Source organism: Stegastes partitus, unplaced genomic scaffold (genome assembly GCF_000690725.1).
Source record: "Stegastes partitus isolate 25-593 unplaced genomic scaffold, Stegastes_partitus-1.0.2 Scaffold1356, whole genome shotgun sequence".
In the NCBI taxonomy this organism is placed as follows: Eukaryota; Metazoa; Chordata; class Actinopteri; family Pomacentridae; genus Stegastes; species Stegastes partitus.
This window is the reverse complement of record NW_007579087.1, coordinates 89,994-117,169: the sequence shown is the minus strand read 5'-3', so window position 1 is coordinate 117,169 and position 27,176 is coordinate 89,994. Positions and strand designations below refer to the sequence as shown.

At 45.3% G+C, this 27,176-nt stretch overlaps 1 protein-coding gene across 3 annotated transcripts in view; it reads right to left on the bottom strand.

Moving 5' to 3' along the window:
- Positions 1–27,176, bottom strand: part of tle5 (TLE family member 5, transcriptional modulator) — a 48,049-nt gene that overhangs the window by 6,608 nt on the left and 14,265 nt on the right. For all 3 annotated transcript variants that reach the window (XM_008298846.1, XM_008298847.1, XM_008298848.1), the window contains exons 2-5: positions 22,746–22,834; positions 17,387–17,450; positions 9,893–9,937; positions 8–70 (exon numbers count right to left, since the gene is read on the bottom strand). In XM_008298846.1, the coding sequence (XP_008297068.1) occupies positions 8–70; positions 9,893–9,937; positions 17,387–17,450; positions 22,746–22,834 (261 nt within the window). The remainder of the gene's footprint in view (positions 1–7; positions 71–9,892; positions 9,938–17,386; positions 17,451–22,745; positions 22,835–27,176) is intronic.

Below are 27,176 nucleotides of genomic sequence, written 5' to 3'. Positions count from 1 at the left end.
CGCTCACCTCCTGAGACAGGTAGGGGAGGACTTGTGCGCAGATCCCGTTCAATCTCTTGACTATCTCCGCCTGTGGAAAGAGAATTATTTAGTTAAATACAACGAAGACAACACGTTAGTCAGTCAGTGTTTCCCCTGCAATGTAAGCAAACCTTGCAGAGATCATAGATATTGAAGGGTGCCTCAGAAACCCAACAACTCGTGGCGTAACTCCCATTTCTTGTCCACTATGAAGCCTTATATCACAGCACAGACGGTAGAAACAGTCTTTAAACTATCGCCCCATGAACAAGTCAACCTGCATCATCTGACTTCTGCAGGAGAACCTGGAGGATGTGAAGTTCTTCAAAGTGCATTGAAGTTAAAGGAGACGACACTGAACAACTGTGCATCAGTCATCCTCCTCCTGCGACGCTGTCCGATGAGGCCGAGGACTTTCTGAAGCGACCTCGTATTTCTAGATAAACCAGCAGAGCTCCAGACTGAAACCCAAGCGCTCACATTTAGAAGCTTTTTATTTCTGAGCGTGTGCATGATCATCATTTGGCTGTTTTGGTGTTTCAGCCATTAAGCTGAAAACAGTCGGGACAGGCCAGTTGTCTGGGCTGATATCAGATCTGATTATCCATATCGTTGTTTTTATAAACCGATTATTGATAACGTAAATGCAGCTTCCTCTCTCTGTCTGTAGAGCACCGTATTTCAGTTTTTTTACATTCAAGTTTTGGTCTCACACCTGCTTCAGTGAGCTGCAGCAGCCTGGCTAGCATGTAGCTTAGCCTGCATGTGAGGCGTTTAGGGAACATCGGTAAATTGTGGCGTCTATTGATAAGCACCTGTTTAGCAAGAGAGGAGTTTAGCCTGTGACCAGTTTATAGGAGCGATAACAGAGAAAAGACTGGTGCCTAAATTAATATATTTTCAGATTTAAATATCTTATAAAACATGAAGCCTCTAATGTAAGACGACGTTACGTAAAAACGACTGTTCATCATGATAGTTGGGACGATGCTGGACCACAGTGGTGAAAGTTGAGACGTTATTCTGAAGTAGTTTCTCATAAAACCTGAACATTTTTTTTAAGCAATTATCACATAAACAGTAAAAAACATCCGTCGTCTAACTGGTGAATTTTATCCGCCTGGCAGGAAATCCGTCCACGGTGCAGCTGAATGTGTGGTGGGAGGGGGGATGGCCAGTAAACCCAACAACTGTAGTGATAAAATATGTTAATTTAACTGTTTTATCCAACGTTTCACCGTCATTAACCTCCTCCTTTGCTCTCACTGAGACTCTACAGGACAACACAATCCCTTCTTCCTCGCTGCAGACTAACTGGATGTTCTGAACGTCTGGAGAGCTTCGATATTCCACCAGTCAGAGTTAAATCAAGCAAACGCGTCTTGTTCCCCACAGAAATGAATGTGAAGAACATTTCTGTGTGATGGCGTCATCCGTCCGTCCGTGTGCACAGGTGTTTCCACTTAAGGTGCGTGATGAGACCTCTTCAGGACCGAGTGGATGTGCAGAAGCTCTCCTGCTCGCTGTCCTGTTAGAATCGCTGCACATCTCAGCCGGTTGGGCTTCGGAGGGAAACACTCGGCGCTTTGATAGATCGCAGCAGGAAACGCACAGGCGCAGATAAAGAACAAAAAATGACGCCTGGATTCCATTTATCTCCGTCGGTTTCAGGGTCCTGCTATTGTTCAGCTGCTTCGCTGTCACGACCGACTGGGATGCTGGATGAGAGCAGAGGAACCATTACTGTGACCAGTAACACCAGTGGGTTTCCTACAAGCTAAAACGTCTGCAGACTCTCACCATCGGGTCATTCTCTGCATAGCAACACCTCGTTTAGAGGCCAGCGCCTGTTTCCAGATAACTGGTGAGTGAATTTAAAGTCAACTTTAAAAAAAAAAAAGGCAAATTAGTGCTTTTTTATTAACTGCATTGATAAACTAGGCTGTGTAGCATCATCGGTCTACGTGGCCACGCTCAGCAGAGCAGAAGAAGAAGGAAGGTAAAACCGTAAAAACAAATCAATAAGAAGTGTGGCCAGCTATACGAGGAAGAACGAGACGAGGTCTTCTGGACGTTTCAGTTCACATCAGCTGGTATCGTCCATGTTTCATTCTGTCCAGAGATGAGAACACGGCAAGAAGCTGCAGCAGTCCTGTGAGTTAAATGTTGGATATGTCAGAACTTATTAACTCTTCTCCAAAAAATTAAAAAACCACATCAAGTGAGAAAAACTGTTTTTTCAAATTCTGCTGTTTCAATTAACTTTTTCGATGCATTACTCCAACATACGTGACGTTGCCCGGCTTATTGTTATATCTGACAACACCTGTGCAGGTATGTGGGGGCTTAAACAGCTTTAGGATAACAATAGAAGTCTGTAGCACAGATGGATATACAATATTAATAAGGAAGGTTATTGATTAATAATTTAAGAAATAGATCGTATTTTTGGACTATTGAGCGCACCTGAATATAAGCCACACCCACTAAGTTTAAAAAGAAAAAAGGCTGCACTGGTCTATAAGCTGCAGGTGTTCACGTCTTCTTCAGCCTCAGAGTCACTTTGGTCTCGAGGCAAATTCGTAAAACTCGTAAATATCCATAAATTAGCCGCATCCTTGTTTAAGCCGCAGTGTTCAAAGTGTGTGAAAAAAGTAGCAGCTTGTAGTCCAGACATTACGGTAATATTAAAAAAAACAAATACTGAAGCAGCTCACTGTTATAGCTGTGCTCTGGCCGGTACCCGTTAGGACGCTCTCTCTTTACTACCTAAACTCCCACAATGCTCTCTGCTCGCCAACAGGAAGCTGCCATCTGTCCCAGTGACAGCTTCTTTAGGTCTATTAAACAGTAAGATGCTCCACCTGGTGGTTCAACCTGGTACTGCAGCTGATCAATAAAACACTGGCATGCATTTCTTCTGCCTGATCGGTTCACATAGTTTTAAATTATTAACAGCACTTAATTTACAAACGATTCATCAGTAACGTCCCTGTCTGCTAGTTTGGGTGTTTTCATGGGTTTTACTGACAATAAAAACAACAGACTGTCATTAAATGTAAACCATGGTTCAGTGATTCAGGCCACACTCTGCAGAAACACCTTCCATGACCTTCCCAAACAAGGCATTCACATCACACATCACACACACATATCAGACGTATCAGAATCCTTTTATTCACCTCATTAATTAAGCTGCTCGTACTTAATACTCTTTCTCAAAACTTTCGGACGCACAGGCAATTACACAGAGCAGCCGCCGCCGATGCTAACGTGCGCACAAACACACAATAATCCGCTCTCGTCCACGTCACGCACATTTCCCATCGTTCTCACATGCAGGTCTATTATCACATTTGGTTGGTAATCATCCAATCCGTCTGAGATATGCAAAGCAGCAGTAATTGTGTTAGAGCCTAATTCGTGGCGCGATGAGGAGCGAGGGGCCTCCTAACAGTCATTAGGCATGCAGAGCACAGCTCCCCATCAGGCGCTTCACTCCTATCCCCTCATCATTACACATACAATCTCCCTGACATCTCTGAAACGTCTCTCTAAAATGCCTCTGCGGGACTCGCTCCACGCTAACGACGGCTCTTCCTCTCTTTCAGCGCCCTTTATTCTGTCTATCTCTGGGTTTTTTTTCTCTCCTTCCAGCCCAGCTTCTGCCTCTTCTTTTATCTCTGCCCTCTATCATCTTCTCTTCTGCGTCTCTCTCAGATTTTTTTCTATCTGAATGCCGCTTTCTCTCTCGTGTCCTCTCTTTGCATTTTACTCTGCTTCTTTTCTAGCTTTCCTCGAGTGCTGTTGGAGTACTTATTGACTGTCAGAACCATTGTATGTGCGCAAAATAAAACCTACATCATATAAAACTGGGCCCGGAGAGCGAGCTCACACACGGAGGCTCGGCGTCGGGCTGAATGCGCTTCTCATTTTAAATAAGCTTTGTCTTCTGTCATTTCAAAGCGCAGACTCAAAAGAGAAAGCAAACACGCAGACAAAAACGTGTTCCAACTGATTTAAAATGTCTTTCAAGGAAGCGTGGAAGGCAGCCTAAACAAACCGAGCAGCGCCGGCTTCCTCCCAGCGTCCTGGTTTTGTCGCTGCAGGAGCTTCGAGTCTCGTGGAGCTGCTTCCTGCCACGAACAGATAGACTTCAGACTTTTCATCATTTTTTAATATCTCTGAAAGATTTACAAGTAAATAAAATAAATAAATAAACGCTCCTTGGAGTTTCTGACGCCACAGCTGAACCTGAAACACACTCACTGTGCAGTAGTCGAGTACTTTTACTTGAGTAACGCTCTTAAAGGCAGTTCTGAGGCACTCGACGACTGCAGCAAATATTTATTTTGTAAATTACGACTGCACACATAGAGCCGACAATCATACACTGAACCAACCAACGTCCCGCAAAACAGTTTAAATCAACCCTCGTAACAGAAATTAAATTAATGAAACAGATAAAACCTTCTGTCAGCATTGACATCCACATGGAGCGGCTCTACGGTGGCTCAGAGGGACATGTTTCTTGAGTTTGACCGTATAGAAGAACTGACTTTACGTTATTTAAACACCTGGACAGGAAGCATTCTGACATCTCAGCACACGCTGGCTGAGCTGCAGCTGAACTTAAGTCCTGTTCTGAATAAATCCTGTTTGTCTCTCAGCTTTGTGGATTTTATCAGCTTGAAATCACACTTTGTCTCCTTAAACTTGTTTTCTAATTGTGCATAAATGGGGTTTGTTGCTCTTTAAGCATCATGTTCTTCAACTTTTCCTGTTGAACTCAACCTTTGTTTTTATTCAAGTAGGATTACAGAATAAAGAAGAAGAAAGAACAGCGAGTTTAATGAGGAAATTAGGTTTTTCATTTTACATTTGGGGAAAAATACACACAGGTAGGAAATATGGGAAAGTTCAAGTTGATGTTAACTTTCCTTTCAGCAGTGCCTGAGTTTTTAAACTCTCCTGCACTTTATCTTCTTACTGTCAACACTTTTCCATGTTTAATGTTTATGTTTTGTTGTTTATTTGTGTTTATTTGTGTTTATTTGTGTGCTGCTTCCTTTCTTGTTCGGGTCACCGTTCTGGAAGAGGTTTGATCTCAGTGGGTCTTTAATCTGGTTAAATAAAGGTCAAATAAAATAAAAACCTTAAATGATTTTAGTACATCTAACCTAAACCATTAGTCGTTAGCTTCATTCATTTGCCTGTTAACGGTCTGATGCATTTTTTAGAGAAATATTTCTGAACTCTGTCTTAAGCACAATTTTGAAAGGAGGACTTAATTTGTACCGGAGTGTAATAATCCTGACAAATACTTTCTAGATTAACGGGATTACGGTTTGCCCTCCAAACTCAAAGATGTTTGTCCACGTACGATAAAAACTGTTTACAGGAAAAGGTCTGAAGAACGTGGGAGTGTTTGGTACTGATGTGTATAAGATGGTAAAATCTAACCTTCAGTTACTAAAGTTGCTGCAGAAACTGATTTTTTTTGCTAATTTTGAGGCATTCTGCTGTTTGACTGACAAGAACAAACCCCCGAGCGCCGACGAACACGCTCCTGATTGCCTTTATTGTAGAGAGCTGGTTCTGAACGCCGCCGCTCGTCAACCAAAGAATCTAAATTACATACGACACAAAACATACATGGAGCCGAGTGTCGGGCAGCCGTGGCCAAACGTACAGGAAGAGAAACAATAGAGCCGGCAACAATATGGCTTCATTCAACTCACTCCCGACTGAATCCACAACTCAACCTTGCTCCTCCTCACCGAGACAACACAGAGAGACGCAGAGACAAGAGGAGAGAGGAGCACCAAGTGGAGAGGAGCTTTCTGAATGGAGGAGGACGGAGCGATCAAGAGGGAGCAGTGAATGTGTGAGAAAGAAAGAAAGAGGGAAATAGAGACAGAGGTGGAGAGAGGAGGAGGAGGAGGAGGAGGAGGAGCAGAGGATGGAAGAAAGAAAAGAAGAGAAGAAGAAGAAGAAGAGGAGGAGGAGGAGGAGGAGGAGGAGAGGGGAGACTGGCTCTGCACAATAGACCCAGACATGAATGCTCCTCGACACTCGTTTCCACACATCCCCTTCAATTTCAACTCTCTAATGGAACTAGCGATTCTCTGCACCCACTCACACTGTGCACAAAGAAAACGTGCACACACACACACACACACACACACGAACAATAAACACACAACCGCTTATGAACATGTGCCAGCAACACAAACACACACACACACACACACACACACACACACACACAGATACAAGCATATGCACTGATGAAGAGGGGCACGTGCACACGGCTCAACCCACACACTGACATTTTCTAAAAAATCTCACACAGCCGGTCCATGAGCAAATGCACACACAAAGACCCCCGGACACACATGTGAAACACACAAACACACACACACACATGCACACACGCACACACACACACACACACAGAACCCCACTTGTGCCTGTGAGATAAAGCAAAAAAAAAAAGGTGGATGAACTGCACACATACGGCCCAGTGTGTGTGTGTGTGTGTGTGTGAGTGCATGTGTGTGCGCGTGTGTGTGTGTGTGTTTTCCCAGCATGCACCACAGTGCCCGTCTTGTGCTGTCTGTGTGGGTGCATATATGTGAGCGTCTTTAAATCATGGCAGCTGCTTCTTCTTCTTCTTCCTGTGTGTGTGTGTGTGTGTGTGTGTGTGTCCATTTGTCAAAGCATACTCACTCCTTCCAATATGGCTGTCAGCGTGCACCGTCAATCATAAGCCGGTGTGTGTGCGCCTCCCTGTGTGTTTGTGTGTGGACGGGCAGCGCCAGACGAGGTCACCGATAAGGGCCGGCCCTTTGGAGGCCCATCGCTCTCTCCTCCTACAGGCTGAGCATAAATTACTCCCCCAGCTTCAGCTACACAAACTGATGTATGGACACCGGCTTCTCGCTCCTTTTTTTCCCCGGCACGAATAAAGGCTCCTTTTTCTTTTCTGTTTCCAAATATCTCTCCTCACCGGCGTGGTTCTGCACAGAATCGGGTCGACTGATAGTTCTGTTTAGGAGGAAGACTGGATACGCTGGTGCATTAGCATCCACATGAAACGACTGCATGCAATTACCCACAACACCGCAGCACGTCCTAACACCTATCAGAGAGCTGTGCATCAGGGCTGCTTTTGACACGATTCTGACAAAATCCTGAGTGCAGGGTTAATTTTTAACGGAGAATTCATCTATAGAAATACTTTCTGGAAATACGGTTTCATCTACAAATATCAGAGTTCAAATAAGATCATTTAAGATTATATGTGACAAAAAAGCCGTCTGATAAACTTGGACATGTTCGGTACTTTTGTATATAACTAACCTTTAATTATTAAAATGTAATGGACGTGTTTGTTGTTAATTTTGCACCGTGTCTGACTGCAGTAGGCAGATGCTGCAGATTAACTGCTGGAAACATTAAAAACTTTTAGTTGACTTTCCTTAAAATGAAGTTGCAGCAACTCAAACTGTTCACTTGGTTGGAATCAAATGATTTATGTAGATCTGACTGGAGCTAATAGCATTAATATCACTAATTAAATAAACTTGGATAAACTTCATCACCTACATGTTACCATTTGAAGCAATTAATTGAAGTTGCTTTAATTAATTTAATTCAATGAATTTAAAATATACATATATATATATATATTTCAGCCCCTTTTCTAAAACAATTTTCTGAATGCAGGACACAACTTGTGATGAAGTTTTCTACAACTATCAGCATCTGGAAGATATTCCATCACATACAACAAAAAAGGAGCAAATGTTCACCAGAGATGCTCTGAAACTCCTGAACGTTTGATATTTCTGATTATCAAACCTAACGGGCATTCCTTTTATTCCTTTGCTAATTTGGACCCATGTCTGACCAGAATGACTGAGACGTTCTGCACTTTAACAGAGAAGCACAGATGAATATCCATAGATGTGCTCTTACTGTTCAATGTGGGTAATTAACACTGCTTCACTGAATTTTCTTTTTTTTAAAAAAAGGTTATTATATGCTGTTGTTCAAACTGAATGTCTGTCAAACAGATAAATAATAATAAACTTTATTTATATAGCACTTTTCAAAACAGGTTACAAAGTGCTGTACAGATTAATTAAAACCATCCTGTCACATGAAACGCCTGGAGTCACCTACAGCATTACATCATGTTTTAACACTATTCTGCATCCGTACTTTCACAGTTCTGTACATTTATAAAAACATTTCTACTCTTTTTTAATTCTGAATTCAGGATCTAGCCTGTTTGGAGTGTTTACTGAAAAATATGTTCTTGATTAATGGTTTGACCTCACATACAATAAGAAGAAACATCTTTAGTAGAAAAGGTCTGAAACGTGTGCAAATGTTTGATATTTTTACCCACAACTAACCATCAGCATGTCTTTGGTCGGTTTGCACCGCGTCTGACTGGAGCGACTAAAAGCAAAGGACAACATGGAAAATGAACTCTGTGTGTCTTCACTGACTTTGGGCAGCAGATGAATGGTTTTGCAGAAATTAAAGTGATTGTCAAAGAGATAAAACAACTCAGTCAGTATCAGCATATGCATTAAATAACTGTGTGGTTAAAACTGTTACTGCACTAAACAGCAGACGGACATTTTTCTTTTCTAAAGACGATGAGAGTTTGTCTGGGTTGGATTCAGCACCAGAAGCTGCTCCTGTGGGATGAAACGACACGACTCAGACACCTCTGAACATTTCCAAGCTGATGTTAGTCACACCTGTTGAGCTCCAGGTGAGCAGTGAAGGAGGGAGCAGAGCCGTGTGCATCACCGGAGGAACAACAAGAGCATTTTGTTTGTTTGTTTGTTTGTTTTTTGGGGTTTTTGGACGTTCAAGGTTCTGAAAGTAAAAATCTTTTTTTCTTTTTTGCACGGACAAGGTTACCTGACGAGCGGCTCGAAGGTTTTTTGCTCAATAAATTGTGCCAGTTGACTCGTCAGTACAAACAACAAGCAACTGCACCGACAGACGGCAATGAAAGGCTGCTGGTCCTTGAGCTGGCTTCAGTCCCCGAGCTGAGCGCGACGCTTTCTGCTCCGCTAACGGTGAGCGGAAGTTAAAGAAGACAACAACTCACGTCTGTTTTCTGGTTTGTTTTCGACTCTGACGGCAAATTGTTCTGAAATTACTGCGACGCTTGTTTGCGACTCGTCAGAGAGAACATGACGCACACCTGGAGGTCTGGAGCAGAACCAGGCTACACAACAGCTACGTTCCTGCTAGCAGTTAGCACCAGGTCTATAGGGTTCTGTTGGGCTGCGATGTCGTAGTAGTTCTGGTATCTACCGCCATCTGAAACAGCAAGCTGAAATATTTAAGATAAAAAGATCAATCATTTGTGATGGCGCTGACGTAAACCTACAGAGACGTTGTGTGTTCCAGGAAACATCCAAACACAAAGACCTGAATGACTCTGTGGCTGCCTTCACAAGATGTTCTTGACATACTGATGCAGAGGAAGGCAGAACATTTACATTTCACTGTTTATCTATACAGACATTCAGCCACCAGTGCACACAGTAGACGGACAACAGAATAACTGCCTTTAATATCTAAAGCACCGTTAGCACTTCCAGCACACGGACAGTCGACGACAGCGGCGCTCATTCAATGCTCATTTTTCTGGCTGAGCTTCACAAACATGCGTGTGTCTCAGTTTGAATCAAGGCCGGCCAGCATGTAGAAATGGCTTCCTCCTGTGTTCCAATTTCCTTTGCACAAGCAATCTGCTATGGCCATACAACAGCTTTACATAGTCTGTGATGGGAATAAAAGCGTTATCCCCCCCGAAGACAAAAGATAGACTCACCTGTTTGTGCATCTCAATATTGAGCCCGTAGGACATCTCATAGTACTAAAGAGAGAGGAAGACAAAAAGACAGAAAGCTGTAACAATGCAGGCATCAAACTGTTCCCAGAAAATCTTCTGCTAGCGCTTCATCACGCTCCATCGACTCGCTGTGACAAATCACGTTTGAAGTTAATGTGCATTTAAATTACTCTGTGATGGGAAATCGGACCAAAAATTCTCTTCTTCAGCTGGCACACTTAAAGAGTCTGGGCTCCGATTCCCAAAAACATCTGAAGCTAAGACGATCATACAACCTATAAAACACAAAGTCAAAGACGCGTCTCCCAGAAGCATCGTAGCTGAAGAAACGATTAACGAAGCTCAGAGGATCTGAGCTTTATTTGGGTTTCTGACGTAAAATGATGCATTGTGGAAATTAGAAAATGAAAAAGAATCGCGGATCATATTCATATATACAGTTTGTTCTCATCTGATCACACCCACATGCATGTACAGCTAGCATGTAGCACGTAGCTAATACACACATGTTCATAGCAGTAATATTTACATCTACAGTGTCACAAAGGTCATTATTCATGTCTGCTCCAGCCACTATATAGAATCTATAATCTATACGAGGATTATTAAACTAATGAATAGCATGAATTTAACTTCGTGAACATGCTACGTGTTAATGAAACTGCTCTGAATGCGGTCACATGACAGCTTGTCTACAACAGGAGACCTTCTCATGGTGGCACTGTACTAGCTAAAGTCCCACAGCTAAGTCCACAGTCTGATAACCGCCTCCTCGGTTTGCTACAGTAATAAATGGTGAGAGGCTCCACCTGGTGGTGCAACCAGGTACTACAGCTAATGGGCAAGACATTCATATCTTTCGCTTTTTGCTTTATCGGTTCATACATTTTGAATTTGGGAAGTTATTAACAGCAACTAATCGATTAACTGATAATCAGTAACATCCCTCGTCGTGGGAATTTAGACTTGAGTGCTGGCATGTGTGTTGCTCTCCAATTACATCCACCAAAGCGCTAGCTAGAAGTAGGATTTCTGTTCCACGATAGCAACTGAAACACAGCGGGCCATGTTGGCATTGGAGTTTAAATAAATGTTAACAACAGTTACTTTAATCAAAGTTACTGCTACGTAGGAATAAGAGCTGAAACATCTGTGAAAGGTTGAGTCGATGCACAGAGTGGTCGAAGCAAATCGCTGCATCGGCACAATACCAGCATCGCACTAGCATTAGCAGCTAAATACAATTACATGTCAGATTTCATTTCACAGAGGCACTACCTTTATGCAGCATATTACCACCGAGCAAATCAATCACAGCTGCTGTGTCGGCTCCTCCTGCTGGTGCAATCTGGTACTACAGCTAATCTACAAATATAAATATAATCTTCTTTGTCTTCTGCTTTATAGGTTAATATATTTTTAATGAGTAAAATTAGTACTGGCAGTTAATCAATTAATCATTAATCATTAACAATCATTGTACAGATATATGAATAAATTCTAAGAAAAGTAGGGACATTTCCAAAACCTCCACTCTGGATGTGAAGTGAAAAGCAAATGATGAATTCGTAAAACAGTAATGAAGCAAAACTGTCGGTAATGAGAAAATAAACAAAGTTATCCTTCGACACACAATAACCGTCAACTCAACACGACACGTATGTGACGTCCTAATGACTCCCATGATTCCCAGTTCCTTATTCCACAAACATATTCCCGCTCAGGAGGCGCACAGACGCACAAAGGGAAGAGCAGCAGACACATCTCTACAAACGCTTAGAGGAAGCCAGAGAGGAAAGCAGCGACAGTAGAGAAAGAGCCTCTGTTGTGTGTGTGTGTGTGTGTGTGTGTGTGTGTGTGTTCAGTGTTAATGAGAGGGCCACCTTCTAGGCGTCAACCCTGTTAATCACCCACTCTGTCTGCAGGGGGACTGGCTCTGTCACTGGAAAACAAACAACACACACACACACACACACACACACACACACACACACCACACACACCACACACACACACACACACACACACACACACCATTGTTGTTTTCTGTTCAGACTCACACTGACAGGACGTGAATGCGTGTGCGCACACACACCGATCTGGCTCGCTGTGTTTTTCCCGTAGTGACTCGTGCCCACGCGGAAGCTCCCTAAAGTAATTACAGCGCTGGGGAAATGGAGGTGCTGCCGCTGGCTGGGGGAGTGGGGCAACCTGATACGCTATTAGAGGAGGAGTGGGGAGGTCGTTGTGGGGATACAAGACTGGGCCTGCCACTGATGGAGTGGAAGTGCAATTGAAAGTGTGCGCGCGTACGTGCACGCCGCCTGTGTGTGTGTGTGTGTGTGTGTGTGTGTGTGTTTAAGGCGGAGTGCAGGAGGAGGGTTCAGCCACACGGCGTCCATAGATCAATGCTATAGCAGCATTTTGAGCTACATCTGAAGAAGGCTGAAGCAGATCTGTGTCCGTGTACAGTCTGATTCTAACCAAAGCCTGGATTCATCGGTTCAATCAGAGCCGTCACATTCTGAAATAAAATCTAATTTGAACGTGTAATTGTCCCAGTTCCTTCCAACACGGCGCCCATGGCTCACGTTTATGATATTGTGAATGTGCGGCTCACAGTGATTGGTTTATCTGCTGCTTATTTTCTCCATAAATCAATCAGGCTGAATATTGTGAAAAATATCAGCTATAATTTTCCACTTAAACGTTTTCCTTCGTTGGCCGAACCCTTCCGAGAGGCTAACGACATTATCGTGTCATTTGCACGGTTCAATAGTTTCTTTCGTTTATGTGTGAAAGCAAACGACGAGTTCACTGTTAGACATCCTGAATGTTCAAACCGGTCGCCTGCTAACAGATAAAATACTGAACTTAGCATTTTAAAAGCGGGCTTAATGACAAAAACAAAGAGAGCAATAACATAGATGTGCATCTCTGCAGCCAATCAGGAGGCTTCACGAACCCTGAACACAGCGTCTGCTTTACCTGCTCTGGGTTTTCCATTTAGAGAAACACGAGGCAGGTTGCAGAACAAAGCTTCGTGATATTACCTCGTCAGAAAAGTTCGACACACATTTCTTGAGGCTTTCTGCTCCGTCTGACCTGCAGGATGATCTGAGAGAAGAACCCCCCTCCTGTAGATCACACCTGCCCGGTATCAGATAGGAGGTGTCGGCGTCGCCAACTATCCGTTACACTCTGAACCGACAATCCGACAGTCACACTTCACGCTGCCTGGAGGTGAGAGAGGAGCCGGGATTGCACTCTGGTTCGGCTTTCTCTTTTTTCTTGTGTTAAGCTTCATATTGAATCCACATGAGGAGACACGGCGGTGAAGAGGGATCAAACTTTAGGCAACTTTCTGTACAAATAGTCAGAGTTACCGATCAAAATCTGATTAATAATTGAGTGAAGTACAGCGATGATGTTCCCCGTGTGTTGTTGAGATTTTTCTAACCACAGACACATGACCTTTGTGAGGGCAGTGGTTCGGTGGTATCAGTCACTGGACGACAGGAGTTCAAGCCAGAAGCCATTCACCGCCACATGCTGCCCACTGCCACATAAACACAATGCTCTTTGCATTATTGAGGGCTAACCAGGACTTCCAGAAACATAAATCAAGTTTTACCGTTTGTTGTGCATCTCATATGTAAAAGTCAATGATGTCAATGTTTCCCTGGAAACTGTCTCAAAACGTCTTTATTCCTGTTTATACACAATATTACATCATGTGGTCAGACAGCAAGTCTTCAAAAGTAGTTCTGAGGAACCATGTTTAAGGAACATCAGAATCTGGGCTTATAATGGATCTATGGCAAGATGGCACCAAAACATACGGAGATAAATCCTACACGGAGGATTCATCCTCACTATGGGGGGCTGGAGCCTATCCCAGCTGACTCAGGGTGAAGGCAGGTTCACCTGGACAGGTAACCAGTCTATCACAGGGCTACACTTAGAGACAGACAACCAAGCACACTCACATTCACACCTACGGACAATTTACAATCACCAATTAACCTCAGCATGTTTCTGGACTGTGGGAGGAAGCCGGAGAACCCGGAGAGAACCCACGCTGCACGGGGAGAACATGGAGACTCCACGCAGGAAGATCCCGGGTGTCCTCACCGGGACGCGAACCGGTGACCTTCTAGCTGTGAGGCCACGGTGCTAACCACTGATCCACCTGCAGCCTGGGTTTCCACTTGACTTTCAAATGACTCCCGGCACAGACACGGCTTCGTCTAGTTTCTCTGTTTGACTTGTCTCATGTACCACTGAGGTCATGAGTGACCTACAGGAAGAGTGAAGCTCCTAAAAAGCAGAAACACACACATCAGCTAACGCAGCAGCAGAAGCAAACAGCTGGAAGTTGTATTCCACTTCACAGGGCTTCACAAACTCATCAGAGCAAATACCAAACAATAAGGAAAACTTCCCTTTCTCTTGATAAAATCAGCCCGTAGGCTCCAAAACATCCTGCTAGACGTCCTCCTGACCATCAAAGCAAACACGCCGACGCGAGTAATTGGGGAAGCTGGATTTCTTTAAACCATTTAAACGCTTAAGTCAACTATTACCCCTAATGTTGGTCATTCAGAGTAATTAAGTCAAAAGAAAATCAATATAACGTGAAAGAGTCGCGTACGATACGACTCCTCAACACGACATTTCTGAGGCTCAGAAATTCTTTTTGTTATTGCCTCCGTTTTGCATGATGGCGTTCTCGTCACAGCGTGTTTATGCTACGAGTCAGACAAAGCCCGACTGTGTGTGTGTGTGTGCAAAACTGTGTGTACTGATGCCTGCCTGACACACACACAGAGGAAGTGTGTGTGTGTCGGCCGGCCTGCTGATGGCGGAGCGAGCAGAGCGGCGGCGCAGATTAGATGAGATTAAAGCCAGTCAGAGGATCAATTAGAGGCAAAACATCAGACGGCTACACAGCTACGGCCAGCAACAATGAGATTAGCCCCGAGGTGGAGCAGAGAGCAGGCAGCACATCGGCGGCGGTGTGTGTCGGTGTGTGTGTCGGTGTGTGTGTCGGTGTGTGTGTGTGTGTGTGTGTGTGTGTGGAGGCAGAAATGGGGAACAGAGGAAACGAAGGGGGTTGGGGAGGGAGGAGACACATCTACAGGAACTCCAGAAACAAAAAGGGATGAAAAGCTGCTGTTTACTCCAAGTATGGTCTCATCTCTGAGGCATCATGAAAGCATCGTTGTACCAGGTTAGCTACTGAGATCCCTGAGCGCAGCAGAGTCTCTGCGTTTTAATTTGATAAATGATAAATGGTCTGCACTTACATAGCGCTTTTATCCAAAGCCCCAGTGTGTTCCTCATTCACACATTCATACACCAACGGCCACAGAGCTGCCATGCAAGCTGCTGCCTGCCATCGGGAGCAGCTTCAGGTTCAGAGGATAGAACCGCCAACCTTGTGACTGGAGGACAACCCGCTCTACCACCTGAGCCACAGCCATGCTAATGTCCATGCTAACACAGTCTATAGTCCACCAGTAACAGGTTTAATGTCCCAGTACATAGCAGGTTACATGCAGTTCGCCAAAAACACCCCGATGCTCAGGTACGTTGCTTTTCTGGACATTCTGACCAACAATCCTCTGAGCAGTCACGTCGCACACGTTGTGGTGGTTTTGTGCACAAACGAGCTTCAGCCGGCAAAGCACGCAGACAGATGACAGCTCATTTCTGCCACTTTGGACAAAGCAGTACATCCCAGCTGGATGTTTACTTCATGAAACAGTACGCGCTTTGTGAGGGCAGCTGCAATACGAACTATAAGTATAGAGTAAGAGTACGCAGCGATTGGCTGACATAATAATCATAAACATAATTGATGCGTTATTGGTGTTGGCGTCTACATTTGAAAAAACATAAAATGCAAGAAAAACATTCTGTATCAGACGTAAATATTAAGTCACGACGGCTCCACTCACTGGTCAGACTCACTACCGTTTTAGAAAACAGCAGCACTCGACTCAGTTCAGCGTAAAAGTTTCCAAAGACCCAAGGCCTTGAAAGTACGAGAGCGCTGTAAGCATCACAGAACAAACTCTGTGCAAAGTTTCCAAGGAACTATTCTTGAGGATGCTTCGCCAGAATTAGTGAAAGAGATTTTTAACATGTTTTGTCGTCTTTAGCTGCCAGACACACTCCTGAAGTCATCGGGCTGTTACCTTGGAAATGCACTTCAATGGAAATGATCAATTAGATTTTTGGGAGAAAGAATAATTAACAAACTACTAGTGAGATTAATGGCTAGTAAAATAGTTGGTAGACTTCTACTGCTACTAACAGGCCTGAGCGGACAGGTTGGATTGAACCAACACGTCCTGCAGATCAAACTACAGAACACATCATGAACGATGCACACCAGCGTCTTCTGGTTTAGACACCAGCAGCTGCAGCACTGCTGGGAGTCTTCAAACCATTTAATCACTTAAGTCAACTATTAGCCCTAATGTTGGTATTTCACAGTAAATAAACAAACAAAGTGCAAAAGAACATCAAGAGTTTTATGATTTAGACGCCACGACTACACTAATTACTAATCACTGTTGTTTTATGTTTGCCCACTGACTCCACCTTCTTCCACTGAGGACTGTGTGGTTCTATAATAACACCACCCAGCTTCTCCCCTTTAGTCTTTATTCTCAGGGCCACTCCAGGTCTGCACCGCTTCAGTACATCTACTCAAACACCTGATGTGCTGAGAAGGACAGTCTCTGTGTTTAAGTGCAATTAAGCTTACAAACGCCAATGTGACTAATTAAGAGTTCATTCTTAATTACCAGAACTATTCAGACGTGCTCTGTGTTTGATATTTTGATAATTAGCTTTGCACAAGGTGAGCACATGTTTGTGAAGTGGAGCGTTTTCCCGCTTCACCAACCGTCCTGTCGGCTCTGATCAGATGGAGAACGTCACCAGAACCTGGTGGGTGTTGGGAATGACGCTGGATATCAAAAGCTGGAGACGTAACGTTGATGGAAGTGGAGCACTCTCCCTCCTGAACGTAGCTGAACTTCCCATCGTGGGCGAACGGTTGATTGTTTGGCACACAGTGGAGTCGGTATGAATCTCGTCTAATGAATTATTGGATTCCCTCCAGTACCGTCTTCCCTGAGGGTCTGTTTAAAACATGTATGTCTCGTGTTCGGCGCTATCGCTGCAAGATCGCAGCAATTATCTTGGAAATAAGAGCCAAGTTGTAATAAACCAAAATTATCCTTTAAGAGGAGCCATTAAAAAGCGATTATTTGCAGTGCAAAGAAAAGCTGGTGAGCGAGGAGCAGAGTACACAGAGAACAGAGAACGTGTAAATAACAGAGAGAAAAACATTCCTGTGCACATAAACATCAGAATGTGAAACAAGGGCTCTGATATCAGATCGATGAAACACACGGAGACGAAGCGACGCTCATGCACATGCACAGCTGGACTCACCATGATATAATGGCGCTGCATCTCCGACTTCTCGCTGGCCAGCTTGTCACACTCGAGCTTCAAACTGGAGAGGCAAGAAGAGGAGAGGAGCACAGAGTCAGACCTTGTTATTCAGCTCAACAGTCTTCCCTCTAAAGTGCTGACACCAGGTGACTTCAAGCCCCTTCATCATCATTATCTCCACTCTCAGCAGCGGCACTGTCATCACTTTCATCATCACTTCAACCTCCACCTTCATCATCATCATCATCATCCACACCACCTCCGTTCTCATCATCTCCGCCGCCATTACCATCTATATCATCGCCGCCGCCTCTATCATCATCATCATCATTACCGCCGCCATCATCATCCTCACCTTTACAAGTCGGTGGCAGCGATTTCGCCGAACCTGACAGGTGTCGATTGACAGGAGGTCAAAGTCGCTCTGAACTCGCGTACACGAGCCGAGCCAAAGTGTCTGCTTTCTAAATCAGAGAGGAGGCAGAGGAGTAAAAAAAAGTCTAAATATAGTGTTATAGCTGCGATCCAGTCCCTCCGACAGCCATTAGCTGTAATCATGTCAGCGCTGATGTCACGCCGGGCGACAGGACAAAGGAGAGCGCGTCAACAAGTCGGCGTCATTGTCAAATAAAAATGACAGAGGTAGAAAAAAAAATAGAAAATGTAGAAAAGGAGCCCCTCGATGATTTTGATTGAAGCAGCCAGTTGGTAGTTGTCAGTCTCGGAAGGCTTCCTCCTATGCAGGGACTGGCTGAGGCTCATCAAAATATGCACAGACACACGGCGGATAGGTTCAGATTTAGGATAAGTCTGTAACCTGTTTGATGGTGTGTGTATATTTATGCCGGGATGTTCTTCTCAGCTGTCTGAGGGAATGACAGCTCGATTATAGTGAGCGCCGGCTGAGTCTTCATCGCTGTTCGTCTTAACTGGCAGACTGAGCAGCGTCACACGCAGCCAATACCGTGGGCTCGCTCAGACCCACGGCGCTGCGCTCCTTCTCTAATTACTGCAGCAGCTGCACCGCGAGCTGGAGGTTCTGGTCGAGTCCTGGTTCCGACTTTGATGGGCATCATAACACTGAAACATGTATGAATGAGTATTTGATATTTAAAAGAGTTTCAGTCTGAGTTAAGGCGTGTGCTTGTTTTACACGCAGACAGGTGACGGATTAAAGGACACAAACATAAAGTGTGTTTGCAGGACGCTGGACCTCCGTCTGACACCAGAACAGCTCCAGTGGCAGCGATCCTCCAGTCTGACCAACGTTCTTCTAGAAGATCCTCCCTCATGTGTTCTGATGATGGTGTCCAACACATCGGTCCAAAATCCACTAAAGAGTAAGAGTTCTTAAATCGAAATCAGAAGCTTTAGTCTGGAAACTGTACCCAAGGTCAAGGACGGGTTGGTTTTTTTAAAGATTTTTTTTTAGGCTTTTATTGGACAGTTAAAAAATAAGCAAGAATATTTCACATATAATTAGAAAGTATTGAGTCTGAAACAGCCCCGGCTTTAACTTTAAGTCGTGTATAACTGCAGATTTTATCTTGTTTCTTAAGTGCACAGTGAAATAATTATTAAATCTACTTTGTGTCCCTACAGAGGAAACCTGACGTGATTAAATATGCGTTTGGTAAAGGGCAGGGAGACACTCTGGAGGTTTCCAGTCCATCAAACAGCCAACACAACACGTTCTCACACAACAACAAGGAAACAAGAAAACTCCACAAGGAGAAGACAAAAGAAGTGGATTCAAACTCAAGGCGTCACCGTGACACCCGATTCAGAAACTATTTCTTAGAAGATTTATTGAGAAAAGGAGCAAACTGGGATCTAACGCAGCAGCATCTGTGTTTGTTATTAGACAGAAACCTCCCTTCCTGTCTTATCTCGGCTCTCATTGTGATCGCAAACACGCTCGCTGCTCAGAAGCTTGTTTCCACATGTGGACGCGAGCAGCCTGAGAGCAGGATACCAAACCTGACCTGTTCCGACTAACCCAGGGGTGTCCAGTCCTGGTCCTGGAGGGCCACAGTCCTGCATTAATTAGATGTGTCCCTCTTCCAACACACCTGATTCAACTGATCAGCTCATCATCAAGCTCTGCAGAAGCCTGATAAAGATCCTGATCATTTGGATCAGATGTTGGAAGAGGGAAACGTCTACAACATGCTGGACTGTGGCCCTCCAGGACCAGGACTGGAGCCCCCTGGACTAACTGACCTGGGATGTGACCGTCAGCTACTCGCACATCGTTCTTATTTGAGAACTTCTTTTTTACAAGACATTAGAAAGCAGACTGGATGTTTTCTAAACAGCGGTGATGCTGTCGTCTTCAGGATGTCATCCCTGTGATGTAGCACACGCTACAGACGACTCGGCGTCAGAGGAATGCTACCGTTGCTGTAACGTCCTGACATGTTATCATTCATACGCCACGCCGTCCCAACTCCTGCATTCATCAGCTCTCGCTGCTGAAACCAGAGCATCGCTTCCTCGCATAGAAATGTCTGAAGAGCCCACATCAGCACATTCAGGACACGTGATCTGTAGCGCTGCTGCTTCATCAGTCTGTTAGAGTGACGACTTTCTCCCGTTCACACATCACTCACTTTCACGTTAATGCTCGTCACGCCGTCGTTCACGTATTCCCACGGCGGCGATGGAAAGAGCCGCAGCGTGCTCACGTTTAGCACACGCATGAGACTGGACGGCACATGGAGTGAGTACAATCCATAATAAATGAGTAAATACATTAATAAACAAACGGATGTGTCTTAGCTCACAGTGAGCTGATCAGACAGGATAACTGAGGCTGTGGCTGCAGCTACAGGACGGTCCACGGCCGAGGCTCACGGGGATCAGGCGAAGACAGGCGCTGCCAAGACGGCGCTGGCTGGAGGAGCCACACTGAGCCTTATTAACGCTCCTCAGGACACGTATGAGCGGCAGCACGGAGAGTTGGTCCATTTTTATACACACTCACTCATCTGACCTGCTTCCTTCTTTGCGAGCAAGCTTTACAACGGTCGTATCAGCTGGTATCGCTGAAGCAAAATTCAACATGAGAGGAGTTTTCTGATTTTGCTGTTTTGTTTGTGCTCAACGCTGGAGCTGCAACATGCAGAAAAACTTCCACAAAACTAGACGTACGTCGTGATCCTGTGCCTGTCTCTATGCTAATGCTAAGACCGGACTGGTGCCGTGTTGAAACTGATATGTAAACGCGATTGGGTCCAAACCAGTACGAATGCTGTGGTGGTGCCCGGGGTGGTCATTCAGACATGAAGCCGACGTGTTCAGAGGCAGCCAGACTAACAGAGGAGAGCCGGCTCAACCAGACCAGCTATCGGAGCGCCAGAGGAGTGGCAGTGTAACGCTGACCTGCATCAAGCATGTACAGAAGCAGGAAACCACCCACAGGCCTCACTGGGAAGCAACAAGAGTCAGTCCACATGTCTGGAGTCAGACTCTTCTATCAACAGGACGAGATGGAGAAGAGCTGCAGCCAAGACTTAAAGCTAGATAAAGACAGGAGACAAACACCTGTTGCAGTGTGAGTCCCTGAGGTTCAGAACAACGTGGAGGTGAGGATGCATCCACAGATAACCGACCAGATGACACGGTGGCACAGGGCGGCTTCTTTTTAGGAGGCGTTTACAGTTTCTTTCTGCTGATTCCTGTGTACACGAGCAGCCTCCACTTACCCAAAATGCTCCCCTTCCCACCTACATGAAACCCCTCCTGCTATCCCTGTGTACATGCGTAGGCTGTGTGGTGGTGGGTTGTCATGACGACAGGCGTCCCCGCTGCCAGCCTACCTGGGATTGGAGCTGCGCCTCCTCTGATTGGTGCTCGGCAGCCCCGGGGCCTGCACCGCTGTTCTCAAACGACACTTTGATGGAGTTTTATTGCCGATTCTTCCGTCTCTAAATCGCTCCTGCTGTCATCTTTATTTTGATTTATGTATTCCCTGATCTATTTATGCATGTGAACGAGGGGCGGGGGGAGGAGGAGGGCGAGCGCAGAGCGGCGCGGGGGGCGGGAAGAGGAAGACGGCGACAGCTACAATGCTCGCTACTATACCCGGGGGAACGCCTGCGGTACATTTGCCTTTTAAAGTCTTCAGCAACAGACGAGCGCGGCGCAGCAGCACAGCACTACAAAGCTTTGTCTGTGGCTGCCGAGCCCCCCGCCCCATCCAGCCCCTCTCAATAGGCACTGTATGCATGTTGTGTATGCTCAGACAAAAAAGGTATTCTTTCAACTGCGCTCCGACTCTCTGAAGGGGGTTAAACGGTGCTGCTCACTGTTGTGGGAATTACAACAACCAAAGGCGAGGGAAAAGACGCGCAGGGCGTTATTGCAGCTTCGCAATCCTCCGCAAACAAGAGCGATCAGACCAGAGAGGGGATTTTGCACACAATATGTCAGGCTTTCATCTGCCTTCGCCCGTCTCTGTAGCCGGCAGAGGCAAGCCTCTGGAAGGTTCTGGGAGTACAGGTACAGAGGAACACACCAACCTCCTCAGGAAGGAAAGCAGGCTTCAAAGACTCCACTTTCACAAAGAGAGGATTTCTGGGCGAGCTGCAGACCCCGTGGCATCACCCCTCTTTAGAACGGCTATCAAACAGATCAGTGAAGGCTGGACTTTGGAAGTAGCTCAGACTTCTAGAACTGTAGCGGTATTTAAGCAGTAAAGGGAGATCAATAGCCGAGGGTAAACGAGATTGATTTAGGTATGAGTCAATAAAGAACGTCTCGTCGGTGTGCAGCGTGGTGCTGGAGTCGAGGCAGGACTGGAACAAAGGCAGACATCTCAATTCTTATCTCAGTGCTGAGGAGTCCCTCCAGCGCGAGACGCAACATCTGCTGTTTCCTAACAACTTCCAAATATGTTTTTGTAGATTTTCTGCAAATAATGATGTAATTTGGTACCAATTATGGAGAAAACACAGACTAAACTCTGGCACTCTTAGTTTGTGGACTTGGAGAATTTAATTGGAATTAATTAAGTGGATGTGTACAAACTGGGCACCGCTTCCAGGATAGGTCACGTAAAAGTATTAATCCTTCCTCTGTTTGAAGCTATTGAGTATTCAGAGGCAGTTTAAGTCAGAGTCTAACCGTGTATGAGTGAAGCTGAGAGGTAGAAACTGTCGGTTATTGCAGCGAGTCATCTGTTTGCCACAGACGCTGCTGTTAGGAAAATGTGTTCAATAAAGAAAAACACTAAGTAGCGCGTGTACAGCCCGAGGTTACGCTGCTTATTAAAGAGCGGCGCACTCATCAGGCTGTCGTGGAGCCGCGCCTCTGCTCGGCTCGGTGCTGGATGTGTGAGTGTTTCTGTTCACACCTGTGGTATTGTGCTTGAAGAAACTGGAACTCATCCTTGATCCTGTCGCAGGAGTCAGAGGTTGTGAATTTCAGCTGCTGCGATGAGGCCTGCCAAAGAGAGAAAACACACAGCAGAGAAGAAACGGTGAGAGCCAGTTGGAAAGAGCCGAAACGATGAGGCGGAGTGAAAGACGAGGGGGGAAAGGGAGCCGAGTGGGAGAAATAATTAAAAACATGAACATGAAATCAAGCGGTTTTCAATTTGCCACAGTCCAACGAGTGCAGCATTACTAAGGAACCGGCTGCCAAGTGCGCTTCCACACAAAGAGGCCGAAAGCACGAAACCCTGTGAAGATTCAAAACTTAGTGTATGCACAAAGGCAGAAACATGCATTGTTCCTGCCAGATTATAAAGCCCCGCTCTGTTCTGTTATACATCTCAATCACTGGGAAATTATACGCCTGCACACAAGCCCAAGCCACACACAGCAACCATAATTAGCCATAAATAGATTTCAACACACCCCTATTTAACCTTCTATAGACGTAAGCCAGACCCGATCTGTCCTTGGTCTGGCACCGGCAGCATCTCCACAGTGCTGGAGCAACCTGAGGAGTTATTACCCGGAGCCATTACGAACAACAGCCCACGGCGTGAGCCAGAACAGCCTGCTGATGGATGACACATGAACCAGGCCAACTTATAATCCAGCCTGTGTTTCTAGTTCAACGTGTCTTATTGTTATTCCAACGTCCAGTTTGGGCGACAACATGTAAACCTGCCGGGCTGCTTGAATAAATCCTCCTCACATAAATAATGACGGTAACACACTTTTATAAATATTGTTACAGGAGCTTGGCCGAGACCGTCGAGTCCAGCCAGCCGAGAAGATTTAGGTCCAAATAAAAGGGCTCTCCTGTTCCCTCTGTGACGTTACACCAGTTCGCTATTCCACGTCAGGGTGCTTTTTATAAAGCAGGAGGTGACGAGGACGACGTGTGGTAGATTATTCTAAAAAAAAAAAGGATCAGATCGTCCATTTGGGGCTATTCAAGTTCCTCACAACATCTCTACAGAAACCTCGTCAGTCAGTACGGCAGAAGGAAGTTCTAATTATTATTATTATTATTATTATTATTATTATTGCCTGAAACTGTTAATTAAGAAAAATATATTCTGCTCCAATACAAGCAGTCTGAACTGGTGTCTGTTCAGGTGCCGTCGTCTTAAACACATTTATCCTGGACATCAGGATTTATAAAAAACACAAGAAATAACCAAAGTCTTTCAAAGATCTTTGAGGTTTCTGCAGTGACAGACTGAAGGAAACTGACTGGTGACGTTCTTCAGCGGTAAAAGACTAAAAGGCGACGTATCGAAAGTGGAAATGTTTTTATTGTCTTAACCAGCACAGCATGGTGCCGTGTACCGGGCTGTATCAGAACCTGCAACTGTAAATGGAAATAAAAGGATCTGTTTTTTGATAATCCAAATGCATCCATGTCCCGTCACAAAGCGTGCGTCTGGTCCGTATCCAGCGAGCGACATCATCGCCCGGCCTGGATGCTGCTATTGGGCCTGATTGTAATTCTGTCCACACTGCATTCCCCAGGCGGCGCTGGACGGACCGGTTGTGTGTTAGAGCACAGCAAGCATCAAACCCAAATAGGGACAAAATCTCATTATTTCTCAGCATGCTGCATAATGGGTCAGGTGGGGCAGGGAAGGAGGGGAGGAAGAAAAAAATCGACATTTTTCCACCAGGAATGAGCAGGCATAAAAACCATCAGCAATCTGATTGCAGCACTTATGGGAAGCTAGCCTGCCGCTGTTAGCAATGACCTGTCGCTTTGTACTCTGCTCCCCACGACACGACGCTCAGCCTCATTTTTAACTACAAATAGGCTGCTTTGCATTCACAGAGCGCGGCCGGCGAGCACGCTAAGCAACAGGATGGCTGCAGGTTGTAGGAACAGACCTGCTTACTTCAAAGGCTGCATTTTTTATTTTTTATTTTTGGCTTTGTGGCTCAGTAGGCAGCACTTGGCTTTAACACGGCCAAGCTTTGGGGATGAATCCGTAATGAAGCCTCCCAGGGTAACAACACACACACTTGAGGTGGTGGATATCAGTCTGGACGTGGATTAAATATTCTTTACACGTGGGCGTGAAAAATTAACACATACATTAAAAAAGTGAGAAGCGCCGAAGCCTGGAAGAGGTTCTGGCAGTCATTAAAAAAAACACACACAGTCCTGCAAAACAGAGACAAACAGCGTGATCTCCACCATTACACTTCCAAATGTCATGAGACGTGTTAGCATTATCACGCTGCTGCCACACACACACACACACACACACCCCGATCCACACACACACACACACACACACTAATCCACACACACACACACACACACACACACACACGCTGCTGCTCGGAGACAGAGGATCCGACTGTAAAGCAGAATAACCTTTTTCTATTATCTCTCCAGCCACTATGGCACGGACCACACTGAGCAAACACCAGCTCGGCTCTATGGGTCGGTGCCACACGGCGCCTGTGTCAACACCGGGCTCCTGGGTCAACACCGGGCTCCTGGCTACGGGCAGCGCCGCACCGTGTGTGCATGTCTCTCTGTGAGTCTGTCTATGTGCAGGTTGCCCCGGTGCCAGAGGGCAGAGTTGTTGCTCAAGATCTGATTTCCTCCCCGTGAAGCGCAGTATGCAAACGTTTAAAAAATACCAACGTCTCTCTGAGTCATCTGCTCCAGGTAGTCAAGGCGGCGAGACAAGGCTGAGGAACGGAGAGAGGAGAAAGAAAAAAGCAAGAAAACGAAGAACTTTTCTGTAAAAACACCATAAAACCAAACACCAAGGCCACAAGGAGCAGATCAGACCTTCATCATGTCCTACTAACCTCCCAAACTGTAGATCTTTTTCAGCAAGTTAGCAACTTCACTCAGCTAAACCTGAATAATCTAATTAAGCAAATTCAATTTTGAAAAAACAAACTATCAGACTTTTACCACCAAAGCTGAAGTAAAGGTCGCCGTATTCCAGTCGACTGGAACTGGAGCAATACGAGACACAATAATGCAAATGTTGAATAATGCAAAACAGTCGTTGTTAATTAACAGGCAGTGATTTCACTAAAAGCAAGCGGCTCAGTTTCACTAATTAAGTGTGAACTGACAAACAAAAGCGTTTAGATTCTGCATTTAAAAGTAATTTATGTTCAGGTTGAACTACAAATGTTGAGATAAATCACATCCGTCGCCTTCAGGAAGCTGAACTGTTTGTCTGACTCCATCCTCAGATGTACAAACCCAGTGTCTGCTGGTGGAGGTTTTCTCTATGAGCAGTTTTAGCTCAATCCATGTTGATCAGCTGTCATTTGGGTTTCCTTCAAAAACTCTTCAGTCTCGTTCACCTCAGAAGAAAAGTCGACCTTAAAAGTAAGATTTAGGGTTTTTTAGCTGCCAACGAGGGCCAACCAGGCCGAAGTGAGGCTGGCAGCATCCGCATAAAAGTCACATTAAAATTCTACATAAAAAAGGTTTCACAGATTCCAACCAGTTCAGATGTGGCCATGTTTGTGGCGACCCGATAGCCGTACGGTTAGCGTTAGCACCACATGGGTGCAAATGCAATCAGCAGTGAGTCTCCGGTTTGATTCCCGGCTGGCCAAACCTTCACTCTGCTCTCTTTCACCACAGTTTCTGTCCGACTCGCCGCTGAAGCAGAATAAAAAATAAAAGCTTCACATATGTGGCCGTGTTTGGCGGACGGCTGGCATTCATTTGCAAACTTGGCTGCAGGTGGTACCGATGTACATGCTAGCATATGGTCCCGCTAACAGGATAGGAAGGGAACAGGGACGATTTCAGCCCCTGTTATGTTATTAAAAACTAAATCAAGTGCAGAACCGCTACACGGGAGGAGAAAAGAGAACCCACCAGTCCTATGGTGGAACATATACGACATCCTGGACAACATATACGAGTCTGAAGGACGATTCCTGTGCTGCTCCACAACCAGAGCATGTGGCTCCGTCCAGTACACACCGCTAACAATGTTTATTATCTCTTCGTCTGTAAGTGACCAAAACAAGGCGCTTTATGGAGGCCTGAGCGCCCACAGCAGATGGATGCCCATAATGTTAATGAAATACTGCCGTAATATTGTGACACATGCCATCTGCTGCGACAAAAAAAGGTGGCTGCACGCTGCGTGAGCGAATATGTGTTTGTGCAAGAGAGAGAGGCTAGGCTAACGTTAGCGTGTGTGTGTGTGTGTGTGTGTGCTTTTGTTTGTGTTACAGAGGAACAGCCTCGACGGCGTGAATGGACCAGAGGAAGTGTGTGTTTGGAGGAAAAAGGGAAAACAGTGAATAGGTGGTGTGTGAGGGACAGATTTGTGTGTGTGTGTGTGTGTGTGTGTGTGTGTGTG